General features: G+C 62.9%; 1 protein-coding gene across 1 annotated transcript in view; it reads left to right on the plus strand.

The window, feature by feature from the left end:
* Positions 1 to 2598: 2598 nt before the first annotated feature.
* LOC113212045 (centrosomal and chromosomal factor-like) overlaps positions 2599 to 15439 on the plus strand; it is a 41293-nt gene continuing 28452 nt past the window's right edge. The window contains exon 1 of the mRNA XM_026430616.2: positions 2599 to 3472. Coding sequence (XP_026286401.1) covers positions 2899 to 3472 — 574 coding nt within the window. The 5' untranslated portion in view covers positions 2599 to 2898. The remainder of the gene's footprint in view (positions 3473 to 15439) is intronic.

The raw sequence follows: 15439 nt of genomic DNA on the forward strand, positions 1-15439 counted from the left end.
CCGGTCCCCAGCTCATTGTTTATTCTTATCTGGTCTTCCGTGTCGTTCTCTTCTTTCTCCTCCATTGCGCCGTATCCATTTTCTTTGGCGCCGTGTTCGTTTGGTTCTCTCTTTTCCTCAAATGTTATCCCTTACCTCAGCCCCCTCCCCTTCCATCCACATTTTACTCTCTATTCTTCAACCCCCCCCCCCCCTCCTGCTATAATTGTATTTCAGTCAAAACAATTTCCAAGTAATTTCAAGAAATGCGACTCGTTTACACACATACGTTGCCTTTATTGTGCTCCCCATGAGCTTAAAGAGAAGTATGCCGCCTGCGTGTGTGAGCTGTGTGCGCCGCGAGCGCGTGTTCGAGACGGTGCGCGTCTTGTTGTGCCTAATAGGCCGCTCCTCGCGGCGGCGCCGCTCCGTGCCTCCGGCAGCAGCAGCAGCTACAACTTGGCCATCATTAGACTTGTCTGCGTAGGAGAAGTTGACCCCACCTCCTACGCCTGCACACTTTGCTAGTGCACAACCATACGGAGTTGGCCACTTTGTGCAACATTTTGCAGTGTTTGCCTGTTGAACACTTGGTGTATCAGGCACCTCATGGCTGATCACCATGCAAGAACGAGTACAAGTAAGCGTACCTCACCATGTAGACACACCTGGCCTGAGCTCCCGATCGCGGCCTTTGTCCCCATACCGTGACGCCACCGATAGGCTCTCCGCGCCGTCCGCGGGCGTGGAGCGCGCTTTCAGGTTCGGTTATTAACGCGGCGGTCTAGTCCCCGAGTCCCCGTGACGTCAAGCTATCGATGATATATATGTTATTACGCCTGCCTCGGCCGGCCCCGCCCGCCGCCCGCCCGCCCGAGCGCGTCCAGGTTCGCTGATGAGGTTCCATTCATGCATAAGCGATAAAACCGCGCATTATTCAAAGGGGATCGCGGGCGAGGCGTTGGGTAACTCCGCTGTTGTTGTAGAGGAGGGGGAGTACAACTACAGTACGTATGTTCTAAAGATCACGGGGGACGCGCACAAAAAGCAAACGAAAAATAACACACTACTCCCATACTCCGGATTTTTTTTCTCCCCTGGAAAAGTAATTGCTTGCATGGAAATGTATGGCGCGCGCATTTTAGTTCGAGTTTATCGCAAGCTCCAACTCGAGTCTAATTTTTTTTTCCAGTGTGCGCTCCCGCTCTCCGTGGAATACATAAAGCCTCGCTGCTGCTGCTGGGTCTGCAAAAGCCGCCTCAAGCCCTCATTTCAGCGCCAGCAGCACACCCTGCACACCCCCATCAGATCCCCTCCCTCCTCCCCTCGTCCACCCTTCCCCTCCTCCACTTTGCCGTCATCGGCAGCAACATGCCCCGATGCTTATCCATACACAATTATAATTGGTACATTCAGCCTCTGCATTCAGCTGACCCGCCCTTCCCTTCTGGCCGGGCACAGCCCCCCCCCCCCCCCCGCACTGCAGCTGAAGGCTCAAATGAGAAACGGGGCTGCCGTCGTGTAGGTCGCTCAGGCTGCCCAGGCTGGGGCGAAAGGCAAGAAGGCAAGGGAGGGAGCTGAGGCCCAACGAGATAAAAGTTGTATGGCTTCCATCAGCTGCCGCTGAGGAAGGGGAAGGGGGGGGGGGGGGGGACACAGACGGGGCCAGCGACGCATGGAAAGGATTGACTATACATTCGGTTTGTTTTGGATTTGTTCCGTGCTGCAATTTATACAACAAAATCGATTGGCGCTACCGTGCTGCGGGCGAGGAGGATGAGGAAAGAAGGAAAAGAATGATAATAATGGAAAATAAATACACATTTATCACTTTGGCGTAATAGACGGTGGCAGGCGGGCATCCAGCCAGACACAACGAGGGAACCCCGCGCGTCGCATCGCGAGGTAGGAAAATCCCTCCACGGCGGGCTGGGGCTGGTGTTGTTGTTGCACGGGGATCGGGATCGGGTCGGGTCGGGATCGGGTCGGCATCGGCCAGGAACAACACGTCGGTTTATCAAGTGGAGTGGCAATCTGCACGTATCGGCTCTGGCAGGCAGACGCGGGCCGCACCGGCGTCATCGCGCCCGTCATCCTGACGAAGGTCGCCAGCGTCAGCCTCAGCGTCAGCGTCGGGCCTCGCGTTGCCTGGCGCCAGGATATGAGCGGATTCAGCGCGCCGTGTGCGCCAAATACGTATATATCGACTTTCGGGGAAAACAGCTCGCGAAATTTCCGCGACGCGCGCTAAACGCAATATCCGATCCGCTCGCTCGCACGTCGCCCCGCCGCCGCGGCCCCTTGGCTGCCGCTGCCGTTTGCAGGGCGCCGAACGGCTCCACTCCGAAAAATGAAAGTACGCGCGCGAGCGAGAGAGGCGACAGGGTAACCTTGTTATGAAATCGCACGGCACAGGAAGCAGATGAGTTCACATGGGTCCCCCCTCCTCCCGGGCGGTACGGCCAGAACAGGTCCACGGCCGGGGCCGGGAGGTGGTGGGGGGCGGCGGGGCGGGGCGGCGCGACCGGTGCTGTCCCCTCGCGGGAGTTCCCTGAAGCTCGTCCCCGGCCCGCACGGCCGCCGGGCGCGCGGGGCGGCGCGGGGCGACTGCGCAGCGCCCGGCCCGGCCGCCTCAGTCGAGGTGCGTCGCCCGTACCGACAGGAGCCCGTACCGCGCGCCGTCAGGTCGCCGTCAGGTCATGTGGGTGACGGCTCCGGCCCGGGACTGAACCGCCTGAGCCTCTGGGAATGTGACACCGACTGACCGCACCGCGCCAGTGCTTTTTTTTTATTTTTGTTTATTTTCCAAGTTTTTCCGTTCCGCTCCATTTCCAAGACCCCGGATCGTTCTATGCTTGGAAAAACGCCCTCTGTCGGTCCTGCTGTGAGTGAAGCGAGAGGCGTGCTGCCGTGTCAACTATGGTGACGTGCTACCCTTCGTACGAGATGACCCCTCCCTTGCCGTCCCCGGCGCAGTGCGCGGGCGCCTCGGGCGCCGCGGGCGTCCAGGGCGGCGAGCGGCTGGGGCAGGCGGGCGTCGGCGGCAAGGATTACAGCCGGCCCCTGCACGTCGACTGCAGCGTCGAGTACGAGCTCCCGGACGCGGCCAAGCCCCCGGCCGGCCAGCGCTCCGAGCCCCTGCTCATGATCCACCCGTGCTACTACCGGCGCGCGGAGGCGCAGCGCCGCACCCGCTTCGTCAACAACCTCCCCAAGAGCCTGTCGTCGCCGGTGTCGTCGTCGTCCTCCTCGTCGTCGTCGTCGGGCCGCCGCAGCAAGGTGGCGCGGCTCGCGACGTCGTCCTCGGCCGTGGAGCCGGCGTGGCCGCAGCCCAAGCCCGTGTCGCTGCCCGTGTACCCGGCGCCACCCGGGCCGGCCGGGCCGCCGTCGTGCTACAAAGTGGGCGCCACCGCCGACTTCAGCACCGCGGCGTGGCCGGGCCGGACCCCTGCCGCGCCGTCGTCCGCCAAGCTCGACGCCGGAGTCCTCTCGGGTGAGTTCGTGTTCCAAAGTGCAAAAAAAATAAAAATAAAAAAATGGAAAAATGTGTGTGGTGATGCAAAGTGCAAAAGTGAAGTGAAAAAAAATAAGTGAAAAGTGCCGTTGTGATCGTGTGTGCAAGTGCGACAGTGTGATTTAGTGCACCTGTTTTTTGGATTACACCCACCACTACCACCACAACCACCACCGCCGCCACCACCTCCACCTGCCTGCATTTGGATTAGTCGAGCACGACGTCGCCTCTGTGGATTACGCCTGTGGATTACTCTGCTGCAGTTGTGTGTTTAAGTGTGGAATGCTCTCTAGAGGTTTGCCTGCGCTCTCACTCTCTCTTTTTCATTTATTTTATTTACCTATCACTCGCGTGCCAGTCTCTCTCTCGCTCGCTCTCGTTGTCGGACGTAGTAGTACGTATACCCGCGCTGCCAATTGCATGTTGCTGGCCACAATTCCTCTACCGCGTGTGCGGCGAACTCTGACGTGAGGAAAACTCGGAAAAATTCGCCCGTTCGATGGGGAAGTATGGACCCTCCCCCTGTAGCTGTAGCGGCAGCTGCAGCTGTTTCACCCCCCCCCCCCTCTCTTTGCACCTGCCATGCCGCGCGCGCTGCCCGAAGTGGCACTTCAGCATCCTCTTTTCCCCGAATCTGACGCGGAATTTGGAGTGCGGCGGGTACGCTGTCAGCGTGACGGCCCGGGACATGTTCCTCGGAACCCTCAGGCCGCCCGGGGCATTATCTCCCTCTCTGTCCTCGCGGCATTTTCCCCTGGCCTGCTGGCGGGCTATGCGACCACGTTCGCCTGTCCTTTGTAGTGGCGGGGACCAGCGGGACCGGGCCTCCCTGTCCGCCTGTCTGTCGGCCAGCCCCGACAGGACAGCCGACGCCAAGGCCTAGGGCCGCCTGCCTACCTGTCCTATCTGTCCCGCGCCGGGAAGCGAAGGCTGAACTTTGTGACTCCCCGGCCCTAGGCCCGGCCCCACTCACTCCCACGGCCCGGGGGCGGAGATGAGGGGGGGGGGGGGGGAAGGGCCCCCCACCCCCCTGCCGTCGTACAGGGCCTGCTCGGGGTGGGGCCCCTGGCCCGGCAGTAAAGTAGGGGCCGTATGGGCGAAAGCACGGCATCGGGAATGCATCGGGGATGCTCATTTCCACAGAGCCCCACCGCGCAACGTTAAATTATTCCTGTCGTATAAGTGTGTACCCCGGGCCCGGTCGGGCCGGATGTGGGGGAGGGGCGGGGCGGGGCGGGGCGGGCTGAGCTGTATGGGGCATGGCGCTCTTCCGCTGCTGTGCTGGGAAACACACAGAGAACACCTGCGCCGCACCCCGCCTGCCTGCCAGGCCTGGGGGCAGGGCCAGGGCAGGGCCGCCGCAGCAGCATGGCTTGGGCTGGCCTCGTGTGCCCGGGGGAGGCGGGGCGCGGCGGGGTGGCTCCACCATGGGCTCCACCCCCCGCCCCGCCTGCCGTGAGTGCGCTATGGTGGTGGTGCCGTGCCGCCCGCACGCCACCGGCACGGCACGCCCGTGTCGACGAGAAAGAATCTTTTTCAACTTTTCCGTGTTCTAATTAGCGGGCTGCCGACCAGGCGCACTCTGTTGTAATTAAAATGTTGTTATCGGGACGCGCTGCAGCCGCGCTCGGCGGCGGGTACCTTCTCCTCCTCGCGGTACCCAGCACCCTGAGGTACCCTCGGGTGCCCTCTCTGCGCAGGGTACGCGGGTGTGTAATTCCAAACGCGGCCCGGGGCCCAGACGTCTCGCCTTACACGTCTCGGACGCGGCGGGCCCCGGTGGTGGTGTGCCCCGGCTGGCTCGGCGGGGCCCTCTCGCTCCTCGCTCGCTCTCCGGGGGGCTCGGGTTCGCCTCCCCGTCCCGTCCGGACCGGTGGTGCCGCCGGATGGGCCGCGCAGTGAGCCGCGCTGTGCGTTGGACCGAGCGTCCCTTCTTGGCAGTGTACAGCAGCGCCACGCCGCTGGCGGCCACGGCCTCCTGGAGCGTCGCCATCATAGCGCGCTGCTGGGGCCGGCCAGAGCCCCCGGGACTCCCTTCCCCGTCTCCTCTTCCCCCCTTTCTCTCCCTGTCTCTCTCCCTCTCTCTATCTCTCGTGATGGGTATCGCGGGCGCATTGTGCGTCCCGTCTCTGTCACTGCTGCCTGGCACGCCGAGGCCTGCACTTCATGAGCGAGAGGGAGGAACAGAGGAGGGGGAGGCAGGCGGGGTTGCCTGTCGATACTTTTGACGCCAGACCCGCCGCGTTGGCAGAGAAGGGTTGCCTTGATTTGGCAGGTTGGAAGAGCAAGCGTTTGGGAGGGGAGGGGGGGCACCGCCTGATGGATCGCAAGGCCCTGGCTGGCTCTGCTGCTCGGGCCCGGTCTCGGAGACCATTAGTTGATTCCCGGCCGGCTGTTTTTCGTAAGCGCTTTTTGCCGTGCTTGGCCCTGCCTTGCCATGCCTCTTGCCTCTCTGCCTTGCTTGCCTTGCCGCCCGCCTGCCTGGTCATCGTGCAAGCCAAATGGGTACACGTACACAAGCAACGCCGGTGTGTTCGTAGATGGCGCTGGTTGTTGGTGCCCCCCCCCCCCTCCCCCGCCGCACACCACCCCCGTCTGGTTATCGTCTTTAGCAGGCTGTGCGCCCTCCCCTCCCTCCCTTCTCGGTGGGGCGCTAGGCAACGTGCTACGGTTGATTGAGTGGCGCCTGGAGTCCTACGCCTTGCCGCCCCGCCCCCTCTCTTCCCCCCACCTCTCTGTTCCGATTTGCCTCGCTTGTTCCAGAGCATGTCAGGCCCTGGCCGTAGCATTTCCCTCCTCCTCCTCCTCCGCCTTCCTCGCCGTCCGCTTTTTGTTTGCCGTATCTCGCTGGCGCGGCGGGCCGGACCCCGCCGTAACTCCCTTTCAGCCCAGCGCGTTGTCGCTGTAAAATTGATGATCGCCGAAGCAGCACGCCCGTGTCGGCCGTGCTATGCTCCGGCGCTTTGTCGGTCCAGTCGGCCGCGCGGGCGGGGCGGGGCGGCGGGGCCAGGGCCGGCGGGACCAGGGCCGGCAGCGGCGGGGGTTGTCACCCGTCCGTGGCCGCCGCCGCTTCAACCCACTTAAAACCTTCCGCGCCTCTTGCCCTTCCAAATTGGAAAGGCTGATCGAGTCATGTTTTTTATTTCCCCCGGGTAGAGCAGGCAGGCGGGCGGGCGGGGACGGGGGTATGACCTTGGCGGAGGCGACTGGCCGGGGGTGAACCGGCCGCGGCCGGCCCCCGGGGCGGCCACCCCCCGGCACCTCACGGCCTTGTGACCACGACGCAACCAATGGGACCAATGGCACTGCTGGACGGCCATGGAGCTTCTTTTGAGGGGGGCCCATCATCACTTTTTCCTTTCTCGCGCGTTGCCATCTCATTTCATGACGCACGTAGTGTAAACCCTCCTCCTCGTGTGACGCAGTTTCTCTGCCCCGTCGACCGCCCCCTTCCGACCCGTCGCCCACCGGACCCGCGCCCATCAAAGGGTTGGCCGAGCGCTGTTCAGTTAAAGCTTCGCCCCACAATAGCGCCCTGCTGCCGGGGGCTCCTCTCAGCTCCACCCGACCCGTCGTGCGAGCGGCGCGGGGCGGCTCCGTTCGCTATCTCTCTTTCCCGCTTTTCATATGTAATTATCGGTGGGACCTCGTGGGCCTGTATGGCCCTGGGGGGAGCGGGAGGGGACGCGGCCAGCTCGGATATCTTCCTCCCGCTCCGCTGCCGGCCTGGCCTGCTGTTCGTTCGTTGGCCGCGGGGCGGATCGGAGCGGGGTGGTGCGCCTTTTTTGGCTCATTTTAATTTATTTTTTTGTAGTCTCCCCTGACGTCTTGTCGGCCGAACGAGCCGCAGCCTCGTCGCCAGCGGCGTGGCGTAGCGTGGCGTGGCCGAGTAATGAAATGAATCAAACGCCGACTCGGCCGGCTCGGCCCTAAGGCTAAAGACTGTAATGAGAGCCCCTCTCTCTCTCTGTCTATCTCTCTCCCTCCCTCTCTCTGTCTCGCACGCGACGAGGCAGCCTCCTCGCGTCCTGCTCGTAGTCCCGCAGGCCTCGGCATTAAACGCGGGCCACTCGTGGGGAATGCCCCCCCCCCCCCCCGGTGGGCGGTCGGCTGTGAGTCACGGGCTGACCAGATGGCTGCGTAGATGGCGCCGCCGCCGCTGCCGATCCGGCCAGAGTCGCAGTGACATAACCGTTATCAGGCGAGGTTAGCTCGGGCCGACTACTGCTGCCGCTACTGGACTTTGCGCGACCGACCAGGTCGTTGAGGATCACATCCGCCCCCACAGCAATTCCGCGCGCCCGCCACGACGCGAGTTTCAGAGTTTGGGGGTGGAAGTTGGCGAAGCGAGGGGGGGGGGGTATATAGCGGGGTTAGGGTGCGCCGGTTGACCTCCCCTTAATACCCACACGTAGGGGCATAACGACGCCGAGGCCGCCGGACGTCGCCGACGTGGTGGTCGGTGGTTGGTTGCCATGCCGACGGCGCGGAGCGGCGCGGCGGAATCCGCCCCATAAATTCTTCGTCCTCCTGCGTTGCGCGCGGTTGAGGAGCGGCAGCAGCAGCAGGGATCAGGGCATTTGTGTTGGCAGTGTACCAGCCCGCGAGGCCAGGGGGTGAGTTTAGTCTATCCTCGCCCACTGCCGGCCAGCCCAGCGCCCGGGTGGCCGCCCACCATCCATCTATCCATCCGTCCACGTCCTTCCATTTTATTACAGCCGTCGCTGGTCCCGCCCGCGTCCTCCTCCTGTCCGCCCACACGCGCCCCTCCTCGTGTGTGTGTGTGTTAAACAATTTCCCTGCGCGGCGGCGCGGCGTGTGCGGGGGACGCGCGGGGGCCTCAAAGAGCGGGGAGGGAGGGAGGGGTGCGTCTGTTTCAAGTTAGGAAGGGGAGGAGGGTGCGCGGCGCGGGGAAAGCTTTGATGTTCATCACGCGTGCGCCCCCTTAGCGACGCGGCGGCGGGGCGGGGCGGGGCAGTGCGGGGCGCCCGCTGCTGTGGTGTGGTGGGGGTAATGCGACGGGCGATTTCCTCTGCTTTGCCTGTGCTGCGCCACCGGTCCCCACCCCCCCTCACCGTATCTGTCCGTCCGGTCCAGGGATCTGCAGGATCTGCATCGGATGTGCGCGCGCGGGGCGGGGCGGGGCGGGGCTTGCGGGCCCCCGCGGCGACGCTGCGCGACTGCGACGCGAGGAGGGCTATTTTCGGAAAGAAGAACTTGCAAGTTTCGCGCCGACGGAAGGGCATGCGGCGGGGCGGGGCCGCGCCGCCCAAACACAAGTTTTCAATATTCGTTCATCTTTGCGCTTCCACCCACTTCCTGCCCTGCCGCGGCCGTGCTTCCTTGTGTGTGAGTGTCGCTGGCGATAGTGGGATGGTCGCGGGGGGGTCCTCGCCGTCGGGCCGGGCTCGGGCTCGGCCTTTGCGCGCCGCTAATGGAGCCCGTCTTTTCGACTCGGCCGGCTCGACGGCGTGCTCGGTCGGTGGTGCTGGTTGGGCCCTCCGTCGTTAACTGTGCAGCAGCCGGGGTAATAAATCAATGTTATTTTTCAATCGGTCTTGCTCGTGACGCCCCCCCCTCCCCCCCCTCCGTCCGCCCTCGGCCGGCTGATGACGCTAGCGCTTCTCCACCGAATCATGATCGATGAGAGAAGCGGCGGCGGAGGCGGCGCGACGCCCGAGCTGGCGTGTTTGTCTTGTAATTTTATTTTATATAGTTGTTTTTCCTACCGTAACCAAGTTTGAAAGAGGGGTAAAAGAGAGTTGGAAGTCGGGTGGCGCCAACGAAATTTTTCATGTGTCTGGCGGCTGCAAAAAACAAAACAATAATAATAATAATTGAAAGCTGCAGCCATGATGCTTGTCATTACTGTTGTTGTTGTTGGCGGTTGTTACTTCTGATTGTGATTAACATTCGCGCTTCCCTTATTTCGCGTGCGGCTGCTGCTGCGGATTATAATACTGGCCGGAGCCGCCGCCGCTCCTCTCGCTGATCCAGCACAGCTGATGCCAGCCGAGCCGCGGCGCAGCGGAGCAGCGCAGAGCGGAGCGCAGCAGCGTCGAGACGGGCGCTATCGTGTGGCAGCCCGGCCAGACCGCTATATGTATGCGGCTGCCGCAGCCACACAGTAGAGTCCATTCCCTAAATTTTGTCCACCGGCTCGGCAAAGGAATTGGAAACAATCGCTCCGCTTGCTTTGTTGCCGTCATAAACGGCATGGTTACGCTCATTAAAAGGGTCGAATACCTTGCCTAGACCTGCCGAGACATCCGTCCGCCTCCGCACGCAGCTCCAGCGAGGCGCGCCACGCCGGTCGCTGGCCGCCATTGGCATTGACAGGTCTAGCAAAGGGCCGGGACCCTTCCAGCGGCAGGTCTTCACGCATCGTAATGGCACTTACAATAGACCTCGGAAAGCAAAGGCCGAGCCGGTGGACAAAATTTAGGGAATGGACTCTATCCGCGCGGATGTCGGGAAAAAGAAAAGTTGAAAAAAATAAAATAAAATAAACGTCGGTGCAGCTGGCGAAACCGGAGCCCGTGGGCTCCGCAGGCTCGGCTGTGTGCATAGCAAAAGCCTTTCTGGATTTTACCGCCCCGGCCGTTTCCACACTCCCGCCCCGCTGCTGTTGAGTCACCCGCCCTAATCATCGCCGCCGGAGTGTTCCAGCTGTCTGATTGGCCTCCGGTCCCCTCCGGTCCAGCGGGGCCGCGCGGCGCCCCGGTCGGTCCCACGATAGCGAGGAAGAAAGTTGGTCCCATTGGTCGTTATCACGGGCCCGGGCTCTAACATTTAATGAACCTTTGCACCGTAGCAGCGACGGTATCGTTCACGTTTATCTCTCCCTCTCTCTCGCTCCCTCCTCCCCATGCCCCTTACCCCGCCCCTCACTCGCTCTCTCCCTCTCTCTCTCGCTCTGTTCGTTCGAAGCTTTTGTAAGAAACGGGCCGAGTGAGCGCTGCTTGGGCTGGGCGGTTTGTAACGCGACGGGCGCACGCGAGCCACGGGGCCCGGCCGTAAGCGACCCCCTCCCCTCTGGAGCCCCTCTGGGGCCCCTCTGGAGCCCCTCTGGAGCCCCTCTGGAGCCCCTCTGGAGCCCCGCTGGAGCCCCGCTGGGGCCGGCGCACTGGTGACATCACCGTGACGCGCTGTCCTGGCTGCCTTTGACCCCACCCGGGCCAGTGCGGCACTATCTGAGCGCGCCGTCTCTCTCGCACGGCACGTCGCGGGCGGTTACGCCCCCCGGTGGCGTGGCTCGCTGGCGTGACGGCCGGGGGCGGCTCTAATGGCCAGGGGGCGGGCGGCTCATTCTCGCTGGGGGCGGCCCCCCTTTTAGGGGAAAGACGGCGAGGATGAGGTGGAGGCACCGACAAGTACCCACCTCCTCTCGCACCACCCTCTCCGTCGGCATGACGACGGCGAGGTCTAGGCCGCGCCCCGCAGCGCCAGAGAGACAAGGCCTGCACCAGGATGTTGTACAGGAATGGACTTTACAAACATGCGCCAGCTCGGCCCCCCGCGCCCCGCCCTGCCCCGCCGCACCTTACGGCTCGGGCCGTTCGGGCTGGGCAACTCGTTGCCAGACGAGGCCTGGGCAGCGCCGCCGCCGTGCTTGCAATTCAAATGCTGCCGTGCCCGCTGCCGCTGTCTGCTTGCTTGCTTGCTTGCTTGCTTGCTTGCTTGCTTGCTTGCTTGCTTTTCACACAGGCGAGCCAGGCCAGCAATGCCGCTCTGCTGCTGGTGCCGTCAGTGGCCATATTTGGGTGCGCCCTCCCCCTCTTTCTCTCTCACTCACACGCGCAGTCATGTACTAAATAATTTCTGCGTGCGCGCGTGCTGTGTGTGTGTGTGTGTGTGTGTGTGTGTGTGTGTGTGTGTGTGTGTGTGTGTGTGTGTGCCTTCGCTCGCTGGCCGTGCTGTGTATGCTGTCACGCAAGTGTGGAAGTGTGCGGTGGAAAGTGCTGGGCTGTGTGCGCGCGGCCCGGCCCGTCCAAAATGACATTGTGTGTGCGCGCGAGAGTCATTTTGACGCACTCTTTTTATTACTTTTTATCTTATTTTTTTGATCCACGCCGTTGCGCTTAATGTTTACACATTTCGTTTCGCGCTGCTATGCTGGGACTTTATTATTATATTTCCGTGGCCCGCTCTGCGCTGCGCTGCTGTGACGCGGTCGTGGTGCCGTGCCGTGCCGTGCCGTGTCCGCCGACATGTACTAGTGTGTGTCGCTGCCCGCATGAGTGCGCGAGAGGGGGGGGGGGCGCTGTCCGAACCGCAGCGGTCGTTGGGTACCATCTTCCACGCGGCTCGTCACGAGAATGTATGTATAGTGCTTCTGCTTGGCGTTACAAAAACCACCACCACCACCACTACACAGGCACACTCTCATGGATGCGCGCTCGTGTGTGTGTGTGTGTGTGTCTGTGTGTGTGGTTGGACAGCTAAGCAAGCTGGTCTGCTGCACAATGAGTTAGTGGGACTGACTTGCGCAAGTCGCGCGCACGCGCGCGCATGTGTGTGTGTGTGTCTATGTGTGTCTGTGTGTGTGTCTGTGTGTGTGTCTGTGTGTGTGTGTGTGTGTCTGTGTCTGTGTCTGTGTGTGCGCGTGTGTCGCATCCGTCACGTGGTGGACGACGGCCATGGCCGCCAACCGCAGCCCAACCTCGCCCATTAGGCGTTGTGTCCCCCCAAAGTGCGTGCGCGTTGTGTGTGTGTGTATGTGTGTGCGTTGTGTGTCCGAGGGGGTGGGGGCGGCTGGGCCGGGTTTATCATCGTTGGGCAATCTTCTTTGTTGGCGCGGCTGGCCGGCTCTCGGGCCTGCCCTGTGGTGGTGTCCTCGCCTGGAAAGTGCCTCTCCCTGCACTGCCATGGGAAATGCCTGCCGGCGAGCCCAGCTGCGGGTCGGCGGGACCCGGGCGGCGAGCGCGCTGCCGCTGCAGCGGTTCCGAGAGAACCGTCTGGTTGGATGATAAAGTCCCCGAATGCTCCGAGAGAAAGAGGAAGGCGTGTGCGCGAGAGAGCAAGAAAGAAAAGCGAGAGAGAGAGCGAGATAGATGTCGTGTGATGGAGAAAGAGGGTGAGCGAGAGGGATTCCCTGACCGGGCCGCCGGGGCGTATGTGTATTGCGTTCGGTGCGCTACCGGATGACGCGAGAGGGCGGGGCGTGGCGCGGCCGCCGGGCGGACTGCACAACTACTTTCGCTGGTGTGATGATCCTCGGGCGCTCGGCCAGACTGGGTCTGCCGCGCCCCGCCACGCCCATCCCTTTCCCCCCGGTCTTCCCCCTTCCCGTCTTCGCCGGGCCGCTGCTGGGCCAGTCCGCCCGTCTGTCTGTCCGTCCGCCCGCCCGCCGCGGCCGCCGCGGACCGGTCTGTGGGCCCGTCTGTCCACCGTCTGGTGAGGCGGCGGCGCGGCGTGGCGAGGCGCGGCCCCGCGAGCGAGTACGTAGCGCGGCGGCGACGGGGCGCGACCTTGCAGACGGACATGGATGGAGCGGGTGAATGGTGAAGAGGGTCGTGATGAGGGCCGAGTATCGCAGCAGCATGCGCAAGTCAGCCGTGCGATTCCGGAGATCGTTCAAGAGGGGCTCTCCTATACCTCCTGTATAGCTCCGTCCTTGTTGCACTCATAGGGCAGGTATAGGAGAGCCCCTCTTGAACGATCTCCGGAATCGCACGGCAGTCCGTACGACGGTTGGCACTCCCCGCTGGCGGTGTATGATGTGGGCCGCACGGCCGCAGACGGCGCGGCGTTGCAATGGGTATGCGGGTGCGGCTGGCTCGGCCGGGGCCGGGGGGCCGCCGGGCACGGCGTCGTACATCACGAAAACCGATACAGCACTGGAAATGGGGGTGGCAGCGGCGGCTACCCCCACCCACCCTCCGCCCCCTCGGCGGATCGGGTTCGCTGCCCCCTCTTCCCCCTCACCCACCCCCTGCTCTTGCTCTACACCATACTACCCCTTTTTCTTACCCTCGGGGGGAGGTTGGCTAATGTGGGGATGGTAGAAGAGGGGAAGAGAGAGAGGGCTGGAGTGTGAGAGAGAAGGAGAGGGATCATGTTGGTGCGTACGGCAAAATGAGTGAGCGTGTCAGTACTGTAAGAGCGAGAGAGAGAGAGCGAGACAGAGCGCTGGCATGAGTGAGTAGGCATAACGTGTACTGTACTTCGAGAGCGCGTTCCGCACGGCGCATATGCCGCCCCGGCCTGCCCAGTTCCCGAACAAGACTCCAATATAACCACGTGAGAGACGTGCGCCGTGGGGTTATAATTTTCGTCTCAGATTTGATGATGACGACGGCCATGATGACGAGGTGCGCCCGTGAGTTGTTGGGCCCGCCTCCACGAGTCACGAGCGCGCCGGCCGGAGGAGCCCCGAAAATGCTAAGGCCATCGAAGCACCTCCTCCGCCACCTCCACCACCCGAGCCACCACCACCACCACTACCATCACCACCACCACCGCCGCCTCCTCTTCGTCTTGGTCGTCGTCTTCGTCCTCCTGATTGATGAGGCAGTCGGCCCGGATGATGGATCGAGGATCGCGGCGTTGTTCGCCAGGCCAGCCGGCCGGGCCCCCCGGGTGCTGCATGCAGTGTTGGGTGGTGGGGGACGACGGGGACGTGCGGGGCGGGGACGGCGAGGACTCCGCCGCCGCCGCCGCCGCCGCCTCCCCGACGACGACGTCGGCTCGGTCGGCTCGCACAATGGATAGTAAATTATGGCGATGTTCCGTGGAGCAGACGAGGGGAGGGGCCGGCGGGCCCCAACCTGCCCGCCTCGCCCCGCCCCGCTGCGCGATTCCTTTCATTAACCGGCGGAATTTACAGTCGATTTAATATCGCAATTGTGCGCGTCCGGCTAGACCAACAACGGGACGGGGCGGCGGTGGCGGTGCGTGGCGCGGGCCCGGCCAGCAGCGTACCGCCACGCCACGGCGTTGGAGACGAGCCGAGTCGGAGACGACGACGACGACGAGGCCGTCGACGATGTCGTCGACGTCGTCCCTGCCTGGGCCTCTGGCTCCGCTGCTGTGGGTGTGCTTTGTCCGCGGCGTCCGCCTCACGTTCCCGTTGAATGGCGACGTTGTTGTGCCTCCCGATGTATATATATATATTTTGCGCCGGTATGACAATTGTGACGGCCCCCAGAAAGCTCGTGAAAAAGTGTCGTCGGCGGCGTGTTGCGCGTGTGCTCCTCATTTCATTCCGAGTGTCGGCCGCGGCCGCCCGGCGGGGCCCGGCTCGCCCTAGTTGCCAGGGTAATTTATTCTGTCCGGCTGCTCGCGCGCGTTTTTCCGATGGCCCCCCGCGCGCGCCCCGCCACGCCGCCGACGTCGCCATTTTGAAAGCGTGGCCTATGCGATGAAGTTTTCGAGTGGATGCGAGCGAGCTAGAGCGAGAGACGGAAAAAAGAGGGAGAGAGAAATGACGGTGTGAGAGAGAGAGTGAAAAGAGGGAGTGGTGCTTCGACCTCTGTGTTTGCCTTCAGGCCCGAAAAAGCGGGAGAGAGACAGAGAAAGAGGGGTTTTATGGCGGACTCTTGGGACCTTATATTTGAACAGAGTTACCCTGTCTCGTATTTCGTCACTCGGAGAGACGTTCACACTCACATGAGGCGAGCGTACACAGAAAGAGAGAGAGACCGTTGCCGTGCCACTTGTGCCTGTGTGTAGTCAAACCGTGTGCGCAGACGTTTAGAACTCTGCCGTAAACAGCGTCAGAAAGGTTTTCCTTTTCGTCCGGTCGCCGCGGTGCTTGTACACGACCGGGTTGAACGGTCTTACGTTTGTGTGTGTGCGTGTGTGTGTCTGTGTGACTCAGCTCGCTCGCTCAGCCAAGACGCTGGAGTCGTTCCCCTTCGTGGTTCTTTGAAAGTAGGTTTTCGCTAAATTGGCGTCCCGCGGCGCGGCGGGTCGGGTTTGGCGCGGCGGGGCGGGGCGGGGCGG

Source organism: Frankliniella occidentalis, unplaced genomic scaffold (assembly GCF_000697945.3).
Source record: "Frankliniella occidentalis isolate FOCC.00 unplaced genomic scaffold, Focc_3.1 Scaffold202, whole genome shotgun sequence".
In the NCBI taxonomy this organism is placed as follows: Eukaryota; Metazoa; Arthropoda; class Insecta; order Thysanoptera; family Thripidae; genus Frankliniella; species Frankliniella occidentalis.